The sequence below is a fragment of the Amblyomma americanum genome, chromosome 1 (genome assembly GCF_052857255.1).
Source record: "Amblyomma americanum isolate KBUSLIRL-KWMA chromosome 1, ASM5285725v1, whole genome shotgun sequence".
Classification (NCBI taxonomy): domain Eukaryota; kingdom Metazoa; phylum Arthropoda; class Arachnida; order Ixodida; family Ixodidae; genus Amblyomma; species Amblyomma americanum.
This window is the reverse complement of record NC_135497.1, coordinates 47,657,781-47,681,335: the sequence shown is the minus strand read 5'-3', so window position 1 is coordinate 47,681,335 and position 23,555 is coordinate 47,657,781. Positions and strand designations below refer to the sequence as shown.

Here is a 23,555-nt window from a genome sequence, read left to right as displayed (position 1 = left end):
GGAAAAAATTCACTTTACACATAAGAAGTGCCGGTGAACCCTGAACATAATCGTGTTTTTAAATTCTTTTTCATTTCTTCTCGGACTACAGTTCCTTTCAATGCTTTATGTACATCAACACTATTGCCTCTTTTTCCTACCGATCTTTGTGCAACGCTTCTATATATCCAGCATATCAAGAACAGTGTCCTTGTGGCGCGGTACCGCGCAGGTGTTCTGGTTCCGCAGTGCCCTGGAGCACCTGTACTTCCGGTATCGGGCGCACCGGCAGCGCATCGACGTTTTCACAGGCTCGGTGATCGCCCAGGAGCTACCATCCCACATAGTCAAGGTGCGCAAGGTGATCCTGACTCCCACTCGGCGCGTCTACATGCCCCCTCAACTTGTGTGCAAGAGCCGCCTGCTTCAGCACTGCGACCCAGATTACGCCCTGCGCATCGTCGTGCGGGACGACGATTGCAAGCTCATCTCCTTTTCGCTGGGTGCCTGCAAGGACGACTTTCTCAGCGCGGTACGCTGTTGGGGGGTTCATGATCGCCCTGTGAACAAGTAGCTGTAGCGTGCTTAATTTTTGGAAAAATGCAGTATCTGAAGTCTCAAGGAAAAAAAAATGGCTGGCGGTTTAGCATTGCTAAGCACAAAAGACTGTGCGAAAGCACTGTTTTTTTCACATGTACACCACCGCCACGTAGCTCAGAGCGCTGTTGAGGTGTCCTCTTACTCGGGGATCCAGTTATGTTCCTCCCTTTACTCAAAATTGGCATTCTAAACATGCCACCGGTTTTGAGAGAAGGAAAGGCATGTAACTGCCTCAAATTGTAGGTGAACAGCGCCGCCTATTCACAGTGCGACTGGCGTGTCCACTCACCTAGTGAGCCGGTAATACACTTGCTACTGAAAGGCTTCACACGCACAGACACCGCTGATACCCGAGGATTGCGGCTACTTCCTTTCGCACTGAAGGGCACAGGGAATCAGAATGCCATGCGACAAATCTATATTGGCAGTAGTGCTACATTTCAGTCTCACATTGATGAGCTTCTATTTGCCTATTTTAATTTGATTTCACCGTCGCTTTTTCGTTCCGCTGCTGTATGGATTCATGTAGCTGAAGTGCAGAGGAGGGCACATAACTGCATGAAGATATTTGATAGGAACACTGAGGAAAATGATGCATTTGATGGGATCCTTGAAATGACAATTTAAACCGTCCATTTAGTTCCTCTCTTTTACCTTGGGCTTGTTTTCTGTAGGTGATCAAGCCTCCGCTGTCGTCCGGCCTGAAGATTGGTGGCCGCCGGTTCATGTTCCTGGGTTGCTCGACGAGCCAGTTACGCAGCCACGGCGTCTGGTTCTACGCGCACGACAATCAGGGCCGCACCGCGGAGCAGATACGCGATGGTATCGGCGACCTCTCTACCATCGTCAGCGTGCCCAAGTTCATGGCACGGCTTGGACAGGTCAGAGGCCAGTCACGTTCTTGTTGAGAGAGGTGACGGGAAAAGCGACTAAATCGCACGAAAGTATGTGAGGGAATCTCTTCTTCACGTTTAGTAACGGAGCTTTTGTTTTCAAGAAGGTTGAGCCAAGTGTCTCTGCCATTCACCATCATTCATCACACTTTCATGGCCAGGTGCATTGCGTTAATCCATATATGTTTGGATCGCATTGTAGCTATGTGAGCCCTTCATTGATCAGCGGTCCGCAGGGATCAGGCGCCATGTGCAGTGACTCATATCTGACTGTGAAATTATCCACATCATAAGTTATGCCTTGCGCGTTTTCGAATCGAATGTGGGAGTGTTAAAATGCTCCAGAGGGGGAATGGAAAGTAAGACTAGCGTTCATAAATAATTACGACACTGCACGGACTGTGTCCGGAGATCTAACCAGGCAAATCAGCCTCCTTTCGGAGTACCAATGCCTATTATGGAGGTGTTGTTTCCATTACACACTTTCTACTGCTGAGAAGCCACTCTTTAATGTTCTCTATATTTGCGAAAGGTTTCACAAATTTCACAACTCCCAGCTGCACAAACATGAATTCTGTATCACCATTATTATAGCCAGCCAGCTATGGCAAAATGGCCCATTCGGGAGACCTCTTTTCCTGCATGCAGGCTTTTTCGCAGTCGTTGGGTCTGTTAACGGTCCCGAGCCAAAACACGTCTGTGGAACCGGACATCCGCCACGCAGCCCCTGGCCGCAGCAGCGATGGTTCCCATCGCGAGTACATCTTCAGCGACGGCATAGGGCGAATATCGCACGGCCTGCTGCGCAAGGTATGTATATTATCGTCCTTATCGACAACCAGTCTAAACTTACAACCTTTGCTAATGTGTCGCTCAGGTCACCAAGACAAGCGTGGCTGTGCCGGCGGCGATTTTGCCCGCACGCCAATTAAGTTGCTCCCGCGCGGGTAGCGACGAAATTCGCTGGTGCCAACACGCTCCCGCGCAATTACTATGCCTCGACATGAATCGACTAGAGAAATTGGCAGCATGCCAAGTAGCGGCAGGGCTTTCTGAAAAATTCATTTTTGTCACACCGCTGCCAACGCTCATACATTCGCTTTGGACACCCGGTAACTGTCCTGTGTGACAGAGATAGGGAGCGAGAGAAAACATTACCTCGAGTCAAATCCGCACTTCAAAGTAGTCATCCTCCGCAGTGTGTCTGTCCGTCGGCCGGGATCCCGAAGGTCACGGAAGCAGACAGAGCTTGACCGATGGTTTCACTTTGCACTTAACGGGGGGGGGGGGCACAGTCCTGCGAGTTTTTTTTTGTTAATAGCAGAAGCCTTTTTTCATGCCTCGCGTCTCCCACAGCCATCTCATCCGATCCAACTTCTTGACAGGAACAATATCCCAAAACTCTGCCGCCCATGATAATGCTTCGCTTCTTTTGGACAGGAGGGGCCATCGCATGTCTAAATAATTTCGTGCGGGTCCTTGAAACCCCTGAAAACCCTGGAATTTGATAGGACTGTTTTCAAGGCCTTGAAGGTCATGGAAGTTTTGAAGATGCTTGAAAACCCTTGAATTTAAAAATTTTTTTTTTAATAAACATTAAGTGATTGTATATAATAAAATATCAACCCACCTGAAATCCCGCTGCGATTTTGTTAAAAATAGAGTGTAAGTTTCGTACAGTCAAGTAAGCGCGTGCCTAGCGGACGCTCGTGAACGTCTAGCCACAGTGACGCTGGCTTGTTTACCGTTTCCTCTCAACCATTTCCTGCGTACTTTTTGGCTGCGTTCCAATACTCTAGACGTCTAACAAGACGTCTAGTGTGACGTCTAGGAAGCAGTCTACATGTCCATGTATTGGAACTTGTCTACTGCACACGCCGCCTCGCGGCATAATAATGTAACTAAAGCTTATGAACAGTTTTTTCACTATTTTTCACAAAGTGAGCAATAACGATAATTAAAAACGTGTTTTCAACAAGTTTACACATTTCTTCTGCAATGATTTTGCGCGTAAACCGGACTGATGGATGTGCCTATCGGTCAGTCTACTTGTAGCAGACGGGGCCGCTCTCCGAAGACGACGCTAAAGAGATATGCGATTATTCTTTTATTATTGATGCTCAACTGTACATGCTCCTCGAACGTGCTCGTTCAGACGGTCCTGTGTGTGTGGTTGCGCGGTCGAAGCGTTACATTTTGTGCGCGTTTAGCGCTTGCGTGTGCGGTTGTATCGTCGCGTCTTGAGCACGTGTAACGCTTATGCGCGCGTGTGCTGTTCCATCGTAACATTTTCTGCGCGCGTAGCGCTGATATGTGTATGCGCGGTTGTATCGCGAGATTTATTGCCCGTGTAGTGCTTGGGTGTGCGTGTGCGGCGGTATCGTGACATTTTGTGCATCTGCAGCCTAGTGTGTGCCAGTCAACGTGCGTGGAAACAATACCCGGAAAATGCAAATTTCAGAGGTCATGGCTGCACAACGACGACTAACGAGAGTGGCTTGCGTCGGACATGTCCAATCCGCATAAGGCAAAATGCAAAGTTTGCTGTAAGTGTTTCGACATCACTGCCATGGGGGAGTCGGCACTAGAAAGCCATCTAAAAAGTGCAAAGCATAGAGAGCACATGCAAGCCGCCGGGAGTAGCTGTATGGTAAGGAGCTTCGTGACGATATCTGAATGTCAAGCTAATGAACCACAGACAGCGCCATCGCAGTCGTCAAACTTGATGGATGCGTGCAAGAAGCATGGACTTGTGATGGACGCAGGGCATTTCACAGCGGATTAGCTGTGATGCTGTACACGTAGCAGGTGGCATTTTCAATGTTCCCATCACTAAGGAATTGAGAGCATCTGTGACTTCTCCAAAGAGCCAATACCGTGCCTTTTTGAAAACACATAAAAAGCAGGAGCGCGAAGATGCGAAACAGCGGAAAAAACGGTGCATTGATGAAGAGATTGAAACTCTCAGAAGGAGGAAAAAGAAACTAGAAGCCGTAGTTGCAGGATTGACAGCTTCAGCAGAATTGTATGCAGAAAAAGCAGAGGCAACCAGTGGCCTGACTTGCATCATGAAGTCGGACATCCTAAGGAAGACTGCCAAGAGCAAGCAGTAGGAGGTCTTGGACATAGACATAAAAATTGAGAAGCGAATTGGGGCCACCTAAGGACTGATTGAGTGTTTGCTTTGCTTCATTAGCGAATAAATGTTTGCATCATCTAACAAACTGAAAGTGGTCATCCGTGTAACAAACAATGATGAGAAGTGGTTGAAAAAGGAAATATGCTGTTGCCATCGTTTTATCCGAAGACAAGTTTCTTTGTTAAAATATTGGCTCCAATGACAATCCCCTTTTTCAGTGAATTCTCATCATTTCACGCCTCTTTTACCGCTGAACATCTGTCTTATTTGGATTTCTAACTGCGAATGTGGTCCTTGAAAATCACGCAGAGGGCTTCGAAAGTCCTTGAAAACCCTGGAATTTTTGTCATATACACCAGCATGAACCCTGTCTATTGTGAGCAGTGGACGTGTCATCAATGTCCAAATGCTGCCCAAGTCCAATGTCTAGTCATCCACCATACATGAGATACGTTTCTGCTCCATGAACTACAGAAACCTGTGATGCATAGGACGGTATTTTTGCAGCGATATCTGTATACGAGACTTCCTCTGCGGCAGGCAGTGTCGCCATCGGTGGTGACTACTATGGCCTGACTAAAACTCGCCTCTTTGCCGTTTAGAAAGTCCAGGGACGGTGCTCTCGGCAATGTGTCCTTTGTGGTTATGATGACCCAGCGGATCTGTCTATTGTGACCCTAATTACGTGAAACACGAGCACAACGCCAGGAGAAAGCTTGTACCGGTACGGAACTGGTTATCTTGTAATCCCGCAGCTCCCGCATAAGACAAGGTCCTGGCGGTTTTTCTTATTTTTGTTAAAATATAATGTATGGAGTGACCTAAGTACATAGCCGTTCGTAGAAGCCTTCATTGTCCGCCCTTCCGCAGGTCCACCACGCCTTGGAGCTAGAGGAGAGTGAGGAGCCGTGCGCTGTACAAATCCGCTACGGTGGCTGCAAGGGAATGCTGTTGCTGGACCCGACGCTGAGCGGCTGCCGCATCGTCTTCCGCGAGAGCATGCGCAAGTTCTACTCGGACCACTCCGACCTATACGTGCTGAAGACGAGCAAGCCGCGTGCGTTGTCTTCATGTCCTATGACCGCGACCATCGACAGAAAGCGCTTAGAGAAGCAGTTGGACACAGAGACACATAATTCTCCCGTGCTCTCTCCCGCAGTCCACTATAGTCGGATGCAACTGAAGAGCAAATCGACTTTTTCCTGTCAGTTAAAGGACTCCCTTCCAGCCATTGGCGACGGCCGGCTCTCATGACCCTGCTAGCTAGGCAACGCAAGGAGCGGCGTGACAATGCAGGGAGGGGACTGTCCCCGACCAAAGAGGGATGGACCATCTCTTTTCATCTGGCGCTTCCCGCATGTCACGCTAGCAGGGTCATGGAAATCTGCTGATGCCATTGGCTGGAAGTGGGTCCTTTTATGGGAGAAAGCCGCTTCGTTTTTCAATTGTATCCGACTGCAGTTACGCTGTGTCCTAGTGGGCTTGCGCTGGGCTCCTTATGAGCATCTTAGCGAATTTTCAGGGATCCATAGTTCGGGGTGCTGTTCCATGCTTACAATGAATTGTCGTGCAGAGTATCCCACAATTTCTGTTGAAGTGTAGTGCCGTTTTTTCACGTGGCCACGAACAGTCATCGAGAAAAGTTTACGTGAAGCAGGATTGTAGACGAAATTTTCCTCTGGGTCAGATAAACCTGATAACTGAAAGGCCAGAATACGGGAGGGGTACTTATTTTCTACCCACTGGAATGAATACCAAATGAATGGATAGCGACGAAAGACTGCTTATTTGTGCGAAAATTTAAATGTACATTTGCCTCTCAGTGTTGCACTTACACAGCGGACTTAGAGCTTGAAATTTTCGCTGTCGTGCACTGTTCTGTACATTGCTCCTTGCTACCACAAGTAGGCAGAAAGCATAGTCATCGAGCCACAGTATGATACAAAGCATGAAAGGGCACGCCTTCCTTCTGCGGTGCATGTCGCTGATTCATTAGTGAGGATAATACGTGACATGCATTGCAAATTGTAGGAATAGATTACGGCAACAGAGTTACATTTTGAGCGTGCTGCCGCGACAGTATATTTACGCCCATGATGATTTACCGTGCTCCTCGCAGGCGTTCTTTACCTGAACCGACACATGATCACCATCTTGGAGCAGAGCAACGAAAGACTGCTTATTTGCGCGAAAATTTCAATGTACATTTGCCTCTGAGTGTTGCAGTTACACAGCGGACTTAGAGCTTGAAATTTTGGCATTTGTGCACTGTTCTGTACTTGGCTCCTCGCTACCACAAGTAGACAGAAGGCATAGTCATTGAGCCACAGTATGTTACAAAGCGTGAAAGGGCACGCCTTCGTTCTGCGGTGGACGTCGCTGATTCATTAGTGAGGATAATCCGTGACATGCATTGCAAATTGTAGGAATAGATTACTGCAACAGAGTTACATTTTGAGCGTGCTGCCGCGACAGTATATTTACGCCCGTGATGATTTACCGTGCTCCTCACAGGCGTTCTTTACCTGAACCGACCCATGATCACCATCTTGGAGCAGAGCGGCATAAAGGCCGAGGTGTTCCTGATGCTGCAGAACAAAATCCTCGATTCCTTCATCGACAGCATGATGGATCCCCATGAGGCCGCGCATGTGAGAAATTTTTTTCATCTTCGCAGCTTTTGTACCATGTGTGGTGTCAGTGCACTGTTCTACGTATAACTGAAGCTCATGTACGACAGCCGATCCCATACTAGACGAATAACTGAACCCTATATACGACAGCTGATCCTATTTTAGTCGAATTACTGAAACCCATGTTCGACATCCGATCCCATTTTAGTCGCATTGAAGGATGGATTCAGGGTTTTGGAGACAGGGTCAACGACCTATGAAGTGGGAAGGTGCTTGTAAACTGATAACGAAACTGTGCGCCTTACTAATTGTGCAGGTTCTCCGTTCCTACTGCGCCTTGCGTCTCCCGTACAAGGAGCTGGCCGGCGTGGGCATCGACCTGACAGTCGAGCCCTTCTTTCGGGCTCTAGTTCGCGCCGTCAACAAGAAGGTCCTGAGTGAGTGAAACACATGAACTTAACCGCTTTTGTTCATTTTGTCGTCGGGGAAGAAGTGTAGAGAAGCAGCACCCTGGCCCTGACTTCGTCCTTTTGCCGATTAATTACGCTAATTTCCGGGATCTTTCAAAGTTATCTCAAATTTCCAATTTCTTCACCGGATCCTCCTTGTCAGTTTTGTGCGACGTTTTGCGCAAAAATAAGGTTCTTATTATGAGGCTAATGTTAATGTTACGGAAAATAGATTAAATGCTATAGGTGACACCATCGAGAACCTGTCGCTTGCATTAACCAGCCTATTGTGGTAATCGTTACAGTCGTTCCCTTTGCATCTAGCATAACCACACATTTCTGGAAGGTAGTATCTGGTCTTAAATGCCTTCAATCAGTGTCACAGTGAACAGCAGAGATGTTTTGGACCCGCGTAGGAGCCTCTTAATAGCCCACAAACGCATATACGGCAGCGAAATGACGGGCTTAACATTCAGCGAATTGACGACAAAGATTATGGTCAAGTCAAAGATTGCCCATAAAGATCAATGTTTCCTGAGGCAAAGAACTTCAGCTCGTAAGGCATTGAATGGCCCTCAGGGAGCTTGTCTGAACTTCTCTACAACAGCATGTGTGAACGACGAACCCTTGCCTCTTCACGCCGGATAATGTATACACCTTTTGCAGAGGAACTGAGGACCAAGGCTCGTATTCTGGTTCCTCCGAACTACGGGCGCACCATGTTCGGCGTGCTGGACGAGACCGGCACGCTCGAATACGGACAGGTGTTTGTCCAGTACTCGAACGACATGCTGCGGTACAAGGTCAACGACCCTGCGACCATCCTCGAAGGTATCACAGCAACCTATTTTCGTGCTAGCAAGCATAGCGCAGCATTGTCTCGGTGCGTTTAGGCAGCACCTTTCATATTTTATTCGAAAGGATCCATTAATGTGAACGTGGTTGAAATGGTAGGGGAATAAAGTGCCCGAGTACATGCTTCGAAGGCATATGCAAACGTGCTGCGTGTTCGAGGGCTGTTGTCGCAGAAATATAGATTCTTGTAGTCGGATCTAAAAGTAGAATTCTCCGACGGTGCTACCACGTTATTGTAGTCTGTATACATGAACGCACGTCTAGTTTTCTCGTGTGCTGATTCTGACCGAAATTATCTTGTTTTGGCCTCGCTTACGAGCTCCTTCTCTGGTTACGGCATTCTCATATCTGAAGCCGAAGCTAGGACTTACTAATGCTCAGTTGTCCAAGAAATGTCCCGGATATATCTTGTGAGATATCCGTGGTTTGCACGGATCGATGCTTCTATGTTGGCAGCACCGGATACGCAATAGATATATACAGTGGTGAGGTACCCGTGCTTTGTGCGCAGCTAATCGCGGTAATCTTGAGGAACCGGCATCTGGAGCCGAAACAGCATACTATACTCGCCGCCAGCTTAAATGCCTATCTCTCTCTCTCGTGAGAGCGCGGTAAGACTGCGCATGGGAAAGCCTTGCGCGTCGCCCTCGTAGCTTCACTGCATAGCCACAAAAAGCTGTCCGCGAGTATATCCATTTTATTCATTGGCTTGGAAAGAAAGGAATATTCTATTTTCGTTACATTGCACAGAGGAGCCGAAAGGTTGACGCATGAGATTGTTTTTTTTTTTCACCTGAATTTTCAGCCGCACTTTGCATTAAAGTCACTGAGTATTCCATGCACGGTGGGATACGCAGGCGACGTGATCGTGACCAAGAACCCATGCATGAACCCGGGCGACATCCGGAAGCTGGAGGCGGTGAATGTGCCGCAGTTGCATCACGTGCGCGACTGCATTGTCTTCCCTCAAAAGGGGGAGCGGCCACACCCCGACGAGATGGCCGGTACGCACCCTTCCTGGCGCGCTCCCTGTTGACACTGTGCTATGCGGAGACGGATGTAACCGTCGCTCTCTGCGCTTGTGACGGATAGCGTGCCTTAGTTTACGTGCGCGTTAGGTCAGGGCTCTGCCAAGGCCAGGACTCTGCGGGCTTTGACTGATGTATGTTGTGAGCACAGTCACAGCGTGAGAAAAAACGTACTGTGAGGTTCCATTACCTGAGGTATAAAATATTTCTCAGTTTCTCATTTCGGCGTCGCAACTATTCCTCCACTCACTGATCTCCGTTTAATTGGGTCATTAAGCAAGGGCCTTCGCCATCACTGCTTTGACAGACGGCCGGACGCAGCTTGTTTCCAATGGTACCCCTTAATGTGGTCTCTACCTGTGCTTAGGTTCTGACCTGGATGGTGACGAGTACTCAGTGCTGTGGTACGAGGACCTCATCTTCAATAACAACTGCAATCCTATGCACTACCACAGCGACCCGCCAAAGGAACGAAAGGCGTCCATTGGGGTGAGCAATATTGCTTATTTTGTGGTCTCTTAGTCTGCTTAGTCTTAGTCTGGGGGTGGGGTTGGGGAAGGGCTACATAATTCTGGATAAACTATTTTAGGTGCTATTAGTCCAGTTGTACCGACTGCAGTGTTGTCTATAATGAAATATATTCGAAATTTTTCAGCTACATCAACGGTCAGCGGTGGAATACGACGAAATCTGGATTGTCGCTGTATTTTTAACATTGATCACAAATGGGTTGTAATGGAGTATTAATTTGCTAGATGCGGCCTTTTGGTTCGAAAAGAGGCTGTAGTCGAGTTTTGGTTCCATTGTACAATAGACTGTAACAGCGGTGAACCTATTGTCTACGTTCCGAAATTTTACTTCCGTGTAGAAAGCAGAAATAAAGGACTCCTGGCAGCTCATTTTTCGCTCGCAAGAGGCAATGCTCTTTGCTCAATGGTAACATTACCTTGCAAACCTTGCGTCTTCTTGACCATTTTAGATTGAGAGCGGTGGCTTGACCATCGGACTGTGTCCATAGTTGAATAAGACGAGCTGTCGGGCTAATTGTATCATGTTGGTTAACCAGTATGTGTGTCTTGTTGAGTATTGAGGTTTACTAATATGTGTGTCCTGGATGTTAACCAATATGACTGTGCGCAGCTAAGTCGACACAACCAAACCTATCCAAGCAGATGATTATTCGCTAAGGAAATCATCCAAAACTTTCTTATGAACAAACTTGTCTGAGTTCCGGCGAGATGTGAGTGAAGACGTCAAGAGAGTGTGCAGCATGGCTCACTTTAAATAATGACACCTTTGTGTAAGAAAACAAGCACATGTAACGCATTGCCGCGGCTTTGCTAGTATATACGTTGTTGACTGGGAGGGGACGGCTGCTAAAAGTCTACATTTCTCGCCGGCTCAAAAGTAAAGTGAGCAGCACAGGCCTAAAAGGTTCCCGCTTGTGCTCGTTTCCTTAAAGGTGCCCCCAAATATTTTGCACACGTGTAAAGACCCTGACCTTCAGTTTTCAGACGAATGTAAATGGACGGGGCATGAAATCTGTTTATCCTCCGTCTCACGAGAGAACTTGCCATTCGTTTACGGTGGCCACAGGTCCAGGACATGGTGGACTTCTTTTGCCAGTACATCAAGGGTGACAAGATCGGCCTGATTGCCAACGCGCACCTCGTCTGGGCTGATATACTGGACAGCGGCATCAACTCGCACCGCTGCCGCGAACTGGCACGCAAATGTGCCGTCAATCTTGACTTCGCCAAGTGCGGTGACCTCAAGGGCTTTCAGAACTCTGAGCAGCCACCCATGTACCCGGACTTCATGGAGAAGCTGGACACGAAGAACACCTACTGTTCGCGCAAGGTTCTCGGGCAGCTCTACCGAAATTGCAAAAAGGTATACTTCCGCGTTTGCCAACTTGTGGCTCAGGCGACTGCAGTTACTCTTATGGCGAAAACGGCGGAATTAAACAAAAAACTCTGCTTGCGAGGATAGTGCAGTTCATAATGCACACGTCTCTTCCGAAACTCGTGCTTGCTCCTGGCTTGTGTTGTTTGGCGCTGCCTTTACTCCCTGACTACTCACTAAGGTTTTAGATCTCAGGGCCTCATCTGTGACTGTTCCAAGATGTTTAGGTTTCTCGTTTTCAAATGAGCGACAGGACTTCTGAAAGTGTCGATGTTTGCTTCAAAGCTGGAATCTGCAAGATTCCAGTTTGAAAACACTTGAGCAACGTTGCATCAACCTGTAGCTTAGGGCCACTGGAGCTCTTGCATGAACCTGTCGGTCTTTACGCAGGTTCAATTTATAACATCATCAACTATGACAGAGCCGTGAAGCTTCTGACATGAAGGTTATATGTTTTCATGAATGATCGCATGTCGATCATTGCATAAGCAACTAATTTGTTGCGGCCGTGCTGTTTACATGATATTTAGCAATATATTTGATGGTCGGAACTGAATACGTTGCTCTATGTACATAGCACATAGTATATTCGAGATATACCCCATGGCTGCTTCTGGCGATGTACTTTGTACATTTTGTTCATCGACAGTGACGAGTAGAACTGTAGCGTTTGTTTGTATTCGAGATGCTCAAGAAGTCCGTTGAACTCTGGCGGCCTGTTTGGGTTTTTCGTTCTGTGTGTCATTGCTGGAGCACCAACCATCAGGGTGCAATTAATGAGCTTCTATACTACATGCCAGTGTTGATAGGTAGAAGCGTTTTGACTTGTTTAACCTGCCCTCGGTTGCTCTCTACCGACTACCGTTCAGTATTATCACGGGGAAAATCTTGTCACTTGTCACATCTAGCAGTAGTTATGAGGTCTCAGGACCAGTGCTCCTCGACTATCGGGGACCAAAGTAACTGGCCTGTCCCTCGCGCCGAGGATCGACACCACCAGTGCGCAGTCATGCGCGCTCGCATGCAATGTGGCATGGTGGTGAACTTGAAAAAGGAGGCCAGTTAATTTTTGTCCCCGATTGTACGTTCACGGATGCTGTTTGCATTGTTTAGTCTTGATGTGCTGAATGCGCGCAACACACTGTTGTGTCATCCTTGTGTCGTTCCGATGAACAGGTTGAACTGAGCACCGAGTGCCTTGAAGTGGTGGAAGAGAGCCTTCCGGACCCCCGACTGCTGCTCGAGGGAAGAGAACAGTTCCTGAAAGAAGCCATGTCCGCCTATAAGCGGTACGCTTTAATGCCTCTGAACATTACACTATACGAAGTGTGTTGCACTAAAGGAGATGGCTGAAATTGCACCCTTTATCTTATTAGGCCAATGTGCTCTGACTACTGTGTGGTAAAAATGCGGTCATAAAACCATGGAAATCACTTGTCGTATTAGGCCTCTCTCAGTTAGTTGAAGCACAGACTGCTTCGGAGCCGTGGGTTGTGAATAATCTGTTTTTGCACTAGCGAGGCCTGTAAGGAACTAAAACAGCACGTGGAGAAATATTACCCCAATTTAGTGCTCACAGTTCTATTTCATTGACAAGGTTTTGTTATTTCACAGTCTCTACGGCAATGCCAATAGCAGGCACCAGCAGCTTCATCCTGACCTTACCACAACTGCTTCAACGAAGGGTGCTGAATATTTTCATAATGACAACTTTAAATACCATGGAGAGTACACAGCTTCTTGCAACATGTTGAAGGTCTTAGGCATTCAACAATTAGCGCCTTCTTTTATCCCCCGGCAGGAAACACGGCGTAACTCAATGGGAATATATTAAGCTTGTAATATTGTGAAAACTGGAGAGTCCTGAGAGATTCTGCTCGAACATAGTTATTATCGTGGCCGACTCTTTCTTCTGGCTGCAAACTCTGACCTGCAAAAATGCTTCCTGCGCTCATGCCAACTATTTCCGACAGCCGTAGAAAAATAATGGGATGCACCGAACGACCAAAATTTCCTTGCTCATTTTTATTTTTTATCTCCACATGGTTGCCGCCGTCCGAACTAGGACCGTTTGTTAAAAATTCCCGTGCTTGCTCGCATCACTTGTACAGTTAAGTGACAGTACCTTATCGTTTTCGGTTGCTTGCATTTTCCATTACTTGCACCACCTGCACAGTTCATTGACAGTACACCATCATATTCCGTTTGTGTCAGCTTCATAGTTCAGTGATAGTACCTCATCCTTTTTAGTGGCCTGCTTCACCTTCACAGTTCTTCTTTACCTCAGTAAACATGGCACATACCCACGCGGGGGGGGGGGATTGGCCAAGGTGTAGTGGCATAAACAAAGAAATTTCCACGGGAGATTACGACAAAATTTTAGCACCAAGCATGTATTTTGAAAAATGTATGAATCAAATTGACGGAAGAATATATAAAGTTAAATAACACAGTATTTTGGTGAGAAAAAGAAGAGCTCGAATAATATTAAAAGAATTAGCAAATCAACCTACCAGTTGCAATTATCTATTCATGGAGAATCCCAAAAATTGAACCCAATGCAAATCTTTTGGCGCTCGCACCAAACGATAATAACTTTGGCAGAGATAATGGGAGCCCTAACCTGGAGAGAGGGACCTCCAGGTAAATCTTTCTCTGAAGTGCGAACTTTGTACAGTAGAGGAGAAAATGGTCTTAACAGATTCAACCTCCCCGCATTAGTCACATGGGTTTTTCGGTGTCAACCCACACCTGCATAGATATAAATTCAAATTGGGAATCCTGCAGCGCAACCGCGTCATATTTACTTACACAGCCTGGTTTTACATGAACGGACTTTCCAATTATATGCTAAGTGCTGATAATTAGTGTTATTTAGTAGGGGATCACGTAACCTGGCTGATAAGTGTTGGAACCACTGAAACCTGGAAATCGCCAGCAGGCTGACATTCGGGGCATATAAGTGTCAATGAGCCGTCAGGAGCCGACCTTGCTACGTAATCAGCCACCTCATTTGTATGAATACCTGTATGGCCAAGGACCCAGACAAAACGGACATCCTTCAACGTGCATGGGACAAAAATCGCAGGAAACGGCTCAAAAAATCTTTTTTGAAGTTTCAAGGGAGACAAACTGACAATCAGCGAGGATATTAACGTCAGACACATGACATGGAATTTTGTGCAGGCTCATTCCAAGAGCCAAAAATTCCACAAAGAATATAGGAATATAATCTGGGATGCGGGCAGAATAGTTCCATGCCAGAAGCTGTGAAAAGATGGCAACTGCAGCTTTTTGGCAGTTGACGGAGGCGTCGGTAGAAAGCACCGTATGATAGGGGTATTCCTCTATGTGATCAGAGAGAAGACCATTTAAAATGTTTGCTGGCATGTGTTTTGCATGAGATGGGAAGATGTGGTCAAAATGGAATTCCACAGCTGCCGGCGTGTCGTCAACCCACTGGAAAGAACTGCGATCAACAGCAATCGGTGTTAAAAAGTTCTGTACTTACATAATTTGTGGCATTTGATACCGTGGCCAATGATGAGAAAAGAATACGGCCGGCTGAGACACAAAAATAGGAGTGCTGACATTAGTCACCGGGTCCATCGACTTGAGGAAGGCTCGCACCGTGAATATTTGAAAGCGGGAATTTAGATCAGGGATATGAGCTTCCAGATAAAGCAGGGCGTTTGAAAATTATTTTGGGAGGCCAAGGCAGAGACGTAGAGCTCGCCTTTCTAGTAATATTAAGGATTGAATCTTGTAGTTTGCGCTACCAGAGAACAGAATGCAACCAAATTCAAGTATAGGTCTTACATAGGCTTTGTATAGTAACAATAATGTTTCGCGGCGCATCCCAAACTTTTTATTGGCGATTCTTGTCAGCCGGCCTGGAGCGCGTTCTCCTTTAAGAAGGCTCCAATCTAATGCAGGGTGATCAGTAACACCTAGATATTTTACGGATTCCACTTGTGGAATCAGGTTAGAGTGATGGACTAATGAAATGCGCAAAGGCGTGTCTGGAGGAAATACCAAAACGCTGCATTTGTCTACATTCAGGGTTAAATTATTACCCTGCAACCATACTCTAAGAGCATCCAAATATCCCTGCAGAATCTGGTAAAGCAAATGAATATCCCTGGACGAGGCGAAAAAAGCTATGTGATCTGCATACATCACAGATCAGGACGAATGGACGAATTATATCAGTACGAATGTTGATGCCACTGAGCAAAATATTAAAAAGCAGCGGGGATAGCACCGATCTTTGCGGAAAACCTCTTCATTGATAATATGTATTAGAACATAGGGTTCACTCAGTGCAATAAAGGTATATGTCCTTGAGAAATTCAGATATGCACGCATAAATGCAGGTTGGAGGTTGTTACTGAGCAAGTCTGTTAAGCAAAAAAGTATGTTCTACGCTGTCATAGACCTGTGCTACATCAAGAGTGCCCAAAGCTGAAACTTCCCTTCTGTGTAGCGAAAGCCAAATTCTGCTCTCTAGATCCACATGTGCGGACCATATAGAGCATCCGCGGCGAAAGCCAATCTGGGCTGAGCTGAGACCATTGACGTCATGAATATGTTTTGTGAAGTGACTGTGCACTGTTCCTTCTAATAATTTGACTAAGTTTGAAGTCAGCTCAATTGGCCAAACATTATCTAAGACGTATCCTTTTCCTGCATGTTTCATGAATAAAATCATTTCCGCTGTCTTCGAAATGTTTGGAATCGATGCATTTTCCAACGAAGCATTGACCATATCTAAGAGGTAGCTTGTAAAATCTTGGGGTAAAATTTTAATCGTACCAACAGTGACACCATCTGGTCAAGGACCTGCAGGATGCAACATTGCCAGGACTGAGAGGAGCTCTGATGCATCAACCTCGGTATAATCCGAAGATGGTGAGATTGTGCACAAAGGGACGTTTCTCTGCATCTGGAAGCGTAATGGCAATCCCTGAGCAATACGCTCCACGGTTTCCTGAGCCTTTGTGGTGATAACACTGTTGAACTAGTGAGGAGAGAGACTGCTGAACTCTTGTTATGCGCCATGAATCTATACAGGGCCTTCCGATTGCGAGGATTTGAAAGTTATGTGTTTAAATTTTGGTTATGTTCCTTCTTGGCTTTTGCAGTTGTTCTTTTGAAAGATGCTGAGAATTTGTAACTAAACCAGTTAGCTGGACTCTGGTTGCCGAATAGCCGGTGCCAGGCCCCTTTTCTGCGACGATAGGCCTTCTCACTTTCTTCTGTCCACCAAGGAGACGGCTGTTTATTAGAGACTGCTGTGGTGACAGCGAATATTGAGAGGTCTACTGCATTTTACAAAAATGAAACCGTCTGCTGAGCTCTGTCTTCCCAGCTTGTACTATAGAGTTAAATGAGGAAGACGTCAGATTTTTATAGATATGGTGGTTGACAATTTTATGGGTTACACAACTAGCTTTGAGCGGAGATAACCGGATAGTGAATGTTATAGGAAGGTGATCACTAGATGTACCCGAATCCTCTGTCGACCAGTCAGTCACCTCTAGCCTACCTGCTGATACTGTTAAGTCAATGGTAGAGCGAGAAACCCCTCGCATAAAGGTTATTTCTCTAGAATTGCAGCAGCGTACAGAATTTGCAGACAGCCACGACCAGAGAAGCTTGCCACAGGAATCAGTACGACTTCCCAGTCACCATGGTGAGAGTTAAAATCCCCTGCGATGGCTGCACTGCTTGTGCCTGTCACCAAGCTGTCTAAAGAGTCTGTCCTCTGTGCACCTAAAGGAAAATAGAGGTTAGCAATTGTAATATCGACGCAATGCGGAAATAAAATTTTGATCGCTAGAAGGTCACAGTCAGGGAGAATTTTCTTAGAGATAGATGCCTGATGACACAAATGTTTAGATAGCATGGTTACCAATCCGTCTCCCCTGCCAACATTTCGATCTGACCTGAAAACTCGAAAGTTCCTCATTTAAAACGATTTACAAGGTGATAACCAAGTTTCTTGTAGAAGCACAATATATCAGGTTTATGTTTGTGAATAAGTATTTCTAGATCTGGAAGAGAAGACAATACGGATCGGCAATTCCATTTTAACACTTTAATACCTGCCATGATTATTGACCAATTGAAGAGGTAGAAACCGTCTCTTTAAGGATGTAAACATGGGGAAGAAGTTTGGGTGGTACTTTTTTAGCTTTCATCTGTGGAGAACTAGAATTAGTGACGAGGAAGGAAGGCGCTTGAGCGTAGGGCACGACATTTCGACATTTGTGTGCAGGTGTCAGTGCGACATGCACTGCTAGGAACAGAGATGTTAGGTGGGACCTGGGGTGCATCAGGAGGTGATTTTGAGTGGTCCTGCACAAGCTGAAACAGATGCAGACGTTGCTGAAAGGACGGTTGTTGATGGTGACACAGATTGAACTACAACAAACTGAGCCACCGCCTCAGAAAATGTGTTCAGCATTCGCTCAACCACATCATTTAGGGCTTTTTACACTGTGGTCACAGTTGAGGCAGTCAAGTTGGACTCAATCTCCCCAACAGAAGCGCGCACACGACTAGCGTATGAGACTTTCCTGTTAGGAGCAGCGTAGGCATCGACTCTAGAGCACCGGTTCTCTTTGATAATGTCCAACAAGCTACGCTCTTCACTACGTTTTGCGCAATTGGCATCATCAGCTGAGTGAATGTTGCTGCAGATGCAATGAGGCTGCTCTGAGGTGCAGTTAGCAGAATGACCTTCTCCATATAAACGGCAAGGGGTCTCCGACTTGAATGCTTTGCCGCTATGCCCGAACCTAGAGCAGTTGATGCATTGAAGAGGGCGGGGTTCTAGTGGGTCCACAAGGTAAACAATTGGCCAGATTTTAGTTCAGAAGGGCAGGAAGAGCCAGCAAAAGTTGTTATTACAGATTCAGCAGCAAGACGTGAACCATTTGCCTCTCTACTACAGCGGTAGACTGAAAGGACCCGAAGTCCTGCATCCGGAAATTCTTCTAGAATTTCGTGCAGAAATGGTGCTGGGTCAACATCACGTACGATACCATTGAAACATGCAAGCTGTTCAGGAATGAATGCTTTCACCGGCAATGAGCTGGAAATTTTGCACTAAAGCAAGTTAGCAACACAATAGGCGCCTGAGGGCTTGCACACAATGCCTGAATGGCCAAATTGACGCATTTAAGAGATCTGCAGATAATGGACTGTCAATGGTCTTAGCTCCTGTTGACTTAGTTTGGGGGTTTTCATTTTGTTTGCACCCTCACCGATTGGGACGAGAACAACGGGAATTGCATCAATGCCATTTTTTGGAAGGACTCAAGCGGCAGGCTTTGGGCTGGCAAGCTGGCAAACCAAGCTGCCAACCTTTCACCTGGGGAGGTCAACGACATCTTTCAGCAAAACGCACCGTCAGATTCACATGAACTGTGCCTTAACCTACACCTTGGCCAAAACCCCCTCACATAGTGCGGGCTCACCAATGATGAACAAGCCGGAACCACCAGGAGAACCAGAGAACAGCAGTTGCCAGCAAAACACATCAGCCAAGCAAACTTCTTCCTCCCCGTTTCCAGTCACAAATCACAGTTCAGTGACAGTGCTTCATCCTTTTTCATTGCTCCAGGTATGCAAAGAAGATTCGGGCACTGCTGAAGTCGTACCGGATCGAAACCGAAAGCGAGGCTTTCTCCGGGGCTGTGTCCAAGCTCAGCAAATATATGAAGGAGAACGACCCTACGGACATGGCCATGGTGCTCGAGAGCCAGGTCGAGCATGTGGTGCGCCGAACGCGCGAGGAGTTTTTCTCTGAGCAGCTCGACGAGGCTCACGAGAAGCTTAAGGCCTCCGCCTGGTACCAGGTGAGGCGTACTGCGCTTTCAATCTGGTATTCAGCTGTGCTATCGTCAGTGCATATTGAGGGAAGCTGGGCATTCGAACAAACGAGCCGAAAAAAGATATGGCTCATGAACGCAACGATAAAGGCTGCCGCTTTATAATCTTGACAACGGTGTTGTAGTCGTTTCACTTTCTTTGTCCTTCGCTTTGTTATTTAGCCATATGTAGAACTTAATGGCCGAAATAACATCTCAGGGAGGAATACCAGCACCCGCAGATTTAACGCGGATGGTGAAGCATGTGGCTTGGAGGACTGACCCCAGTGCCACGGAGCGTTGGCCGTTATGTCTGAGACCATGTTGCACAGTGTGTTTGCAGCGGCTGACGATAACGGGTGGCCATAGGATGGCCTGCCGTCTCTATCGTCGTTAACGGTGCTGATGTCACTCGAAGAGACACGCTCGATAAATCGTGTTAAGCTTGCGGGCGGTGTCACAATGCAAGATAGGAGATATATCTGTATTACAAATTAACTTTCATTTGCGGTTGAGTGTGCGTGTCTGCGTGTGCAAAAGGAGCCGATGTCACATCACGCCTTTAAAGGTGGAGGTGCAGTGTCTCCGCAAAATTTTCAGCGTTTTTTGAAGATATTTCACTGCGATGCATGTTTTGCCAAAGGTCCATGGTCTTGCTTCGGCGTGTTTCGTTCGACGCGACTCCATACTGAACACCTTACGGGGACTAGTTTAAGGCTAACACCTTGTGGAAGACACATTGTAAATGTATTATGCTGTGTCGGGGAGCAGGTGACGTACGAGCTTCAGTCCTCCGAAGGTGGCATCCAGAGCTTCCCCTGGGTGGTGTACGATGTGCTCATGCGCATCGTGGTCAACACGTCCTCTTGCCTCCCTGTGCCGGCATCGCGCAACAGCTTCTGCCAACGACTCGGGGCGCTGCTGCTTGGCCTGCCGCACCCTGGTGGCGGCGACCAGGACGGCACACAGCACGGCGACACGCAGGTGCTGACCAACCTGCTCAGGCTCATGTACGACTGGATCGACTCCAGTCGCGAGTTTCTCTTTGTCAAGAACACAGAGGAGTTGGGCGTCTACAAGAGTATCATGCGCGAGGCCTGTTTTAAGGTGCGTGATGCCAGCAAAAAAGCTGCGTTGGGTGGATTTCCTGGGCTACGAGACCAAAGAGTAGACCTACAAGCTAGAGGGCTTGGCTCCTTTATGTGCTTCGTGCATAAGGCTCTTTTCTGCATCGCCGTTTGCTGGCTAGAGTTCGCCATCCAACGGCCGTAAGAAGCGGGGTAGAGGCAGCAATGTGGTTCGCCTGTTTGAACAAAACTCAGTCTGTTTTTTAAACATAAACGTAGCATACAGCTACATGTGGCAGCTTTGAAAGGAGGCGCCATGTGCTGTTGTATGGGAAGCTTGCGAAGTGCTGGCATTTTGTTTCGTGTTCTGATATCACAGCTGCGTCGATGGTCTACCAGGATGATGATGACGACCTTGTAACTCGGTATAGGCGCCAATTTGTGTTGTGTGGTATGAATATAACGTTTTAACATAGCACCCATGTACTGCGCATGTAGCGGATGAGCTGCACTTGGCCAGCGGTAAAGTAGACGCACCTGCATTAGACAATCGGCTGGTACGATCACGACTGGGATAGTACGTCTCCGCTGTCATAACTGAGTAATAACGAGCAGTCATTCTACACTGACGATTTCTCCTGCCTTATGTTCGGCTTTTTTTCAAACAACAGGGAAATGTGCACGATTGGGCACGTAACCTGGATTGAGGTTTATTTTGTGAAAATCCCGAGAGCTTAAGTAGGCTGAGAGGGTATTTACAAGCTCCTTCAAGACATTTCGCACGCTCCCAGTATGAAGTGAAGGCGACTCTATGTGGTAACACAGTAAGCGAATGTCATCGCTCTACCAAGAAAAACGTATTCGTAGATAAATGCACTTAAATATTGTGTGCCATCCTCAGCGTGGGGGAGTTATCGGTGGAGGCTCACTATTCACCTCCCATCACAGGTGTCCCGCTCCATCTCGAGGGACATGCCGCCGCACAAGCTGGTGATCCTGTGCCTGCGCTTTGCGTGCGCATGGTGCCTCAAGATCTTCCAGGGCGGAAGCGACGGGGAGGTGATCTCCAAGGAGTGCCGGCGCCGCTACCGGCTGGGACACCTGGCCCTGATCACGCTCAACCGACTTTCCATGTCCGGCAACCTTGCCTACCTTCGCAGGGCACCCGAGGGGTGCCCCTCCACAGAGCTGATCAGGTTTATTTCACACCTTTCTTCTAAACAGGAGTGACGTCGCTTGAAGAACTGAATGAATCCAGTGACGTCAAGGTGCATTTGCCCTTAACGCTGTGACGTTACCGAAGTCGCCTGTGAAACCTGTGAACAACCAGTGTTTGGTGCTTTCCGGTGTCGCCGACATCATCAGGAATGCATATGTCCGGGTTGGCCAGGCAATCCTGACATCGAGGCGCACTTAAGCCTCAGATGGAGATTAAAACTGCCTGTACAAAATTATTTGCAAATAATTATTGTCTCTGTGCAGCGGTGGGTCGAGCTCATTGTCATGATTACTAGGCCTGCGAACCTCTTTCAAGGCAAAGAAACTGACAGAATTTTTTCTGTTACCCTTTAAAGGGGAGAACAATCAAAATACGTAGCAGACAGCTTCTAAAGATTTCCAGGCAGCAGCGGAGGCATCGATTCCTGTTTTGAGCAAGGGTACTGCTGGGAATTCTGTACCAGTAATGCTCCTCTCTCCTATTGACTCAAACCCGGAATTGGTCGTTAAACATTCGCGTCACCTTTGTTGAGGGCTTACGTTGTGCTCATGTTCTACGGAAACTTAACGTAGAACACCACTGACACAGGAAAGACGTCCGTGAGTCTGTGAACATTTTTCCGTGCGCACCGCTACATGCTTACGCAGTTCACAAGGAGTCTAAGGAGAGCAAAGATGTAGGCCAATTGGTGAGGCCTAGTTGCTTGGGAATACACTGCACATTCATCAGATATTGCATCAATCGGCGATAATCGTCATATATTCATTACCCTCCTCAATGCCTTGCTTTCATGCTTTCCTTGAGGTGTTTTCTAACGAAACGCTAACGAACCGTGCCATGAGCCCCAATTGGCAGGCTGTGTGACTGCCGTTTGTTACGTGTGTACGTTACCTGCATGCTTGGAGAAGTGCTATAAAATCGGCATACGCCGTCTCAGTGCCATTTATTGAGGAAGTTAACAGAAACAGCCACTGCATGTTTCGCAAATCCAACCTGCGAATTTACAGCTTTTTTAAAGCACCCTTACTCGCAGTGCATCGATATTTGTATTCACCGCAGTATCCTGAAATGCGTTAATAGTAGTCTGTCAACCTGTTGGCTGTCCCCAGGATTTACATTAACCGGGAAGACGAAGAATTCTTCGAAATCCTGCGCCGCTACGAGGACATCATCAAGAAGATCATGATGGACTGGTCCGGCGTTGAGGACATCCAGTGTGACCTCAAGACGGACCGTATGGACGAGTGGTTTCTCCAGCTAATGGTCACCGGGAGCCGCTGGGCGCTGGAGCGCCTCAAGGAGATCGTTGTCTACCCGTCTTTCCGCGAGGTGCTTTTGCTCGCGTTCGAGAGGGAGAAGAACGCCATCGGTGGAACACTAGAGTGATTGCCTTGATGCTTTGCACCGGCAACAGAATTTTTCTTGAAGGTGTCTAGGTTGGCAGCCCCCTAGCTAGGGGGCATGGTGAGGCTGTGGCCGGTTGGCGATGCTTCTGGAGGGCAGCTGACTTTCCCACTGTGTCTTTGGATTTGATTTTACTGTTGCTTTTTTGCTCTGCTGCTGCATGGGCTTCTGGTGTGTGGAGGCAGGCGGGTTGGTGATAGATGCATGGTTCTTGTGGAGGGCAGAGTAGGGAGGTCTTTGGCACTTCTTGAGGCTTCACATAGAGAAAATTTCTTGTCTTCACACAGATAACGCTGCCCTTAGTGCTATTGTTGCAAACTTTTTTTTTACTTGGCAATTACAACTTCCTGGAAACGCCAATAAATGGCTACAGCGACGTGGCGTGTGTCCTTTCCACAGGTTCTTTGATAAATCAGAGCATAGCGACGGATTCATCGTGCGATTCAGTATCTTGGATCACCCACCGGTCACCGAAGATGCAATGAACGTGTTAAAGCATCATTTTGG

At 47.3% G+C, this 23,555-nt stretch overlaps 1 protein-coding gene across 1 annotated transcript in view; it reads left to right on the top strand.

The window, feature by feature from the left end:
- Positions 1 to 23,439, top strand: part of LOC144133608 (uncharacterized) — a 30,066-nt gene extending 6,627 nt beyond the window's left edge. The window contains exons 6-20 of the mRNA XM_077666811.1: positions 212 to 511; positions 1,254 to 1,460; positions 2,121 to 2,282; positions 5,482 to 5,668; positions 7,126 to 7,262; positions 7,561 to 7,681; positions 8,360 to 8,524; positions 9,406 to 9,552; positions 9,944 to 10,065; positions 11,173 to 11,469; positions 12,658 to 12,770; positions 19,112 to 19,346; positions 20,130 to 20,465; positions 21,374 to 21,621; positions 22,754 to 23,439. Of these exons, the coding sequence (XP_077522937.1) occupies positions 212 to 511; positions 1,254 to 1,460; positions 2,121 to 2,282; positions 5,482 to 5,668; positions 7,126 to 7,262; positions 7,561 to 7,681; positions 8,360 to 8,524; positions 9,406 to 9,552; positions 9,944 to 10,065; positions 11,173 to 11,469; positions 12,658 to 12,770; positions 19,112 to 19,346; positions 20,130 to 20,465; positions 21,374 to 21,621; positions 22,754 to 23,030 (3,054 nt within the window). The 3' untranslated portion in view covers positions 23,031 to 23,439. The remainder of the gene's footprint in view (positions 1 to 211; positions 512 to 1,253; positions 1,461 to 2,120; positions 2,283 to 5,481; positions 5,669 to 7,125; positions 7,263 to 7,560; positions 7,682 to 8,359; positions 8,525 to 9,405; positions 9,553 to 9,943; positions 10,066 to 11,172; positions 11,470 to 12,657; positions 12,771 to 19,111; positions 19,347 to 20,129; positions 20,466 to 21,373; positions 21,622 to 22,753) is intronic.
- Positions 23,440 to 23,555: the final 116 nt, after the last annotated feature.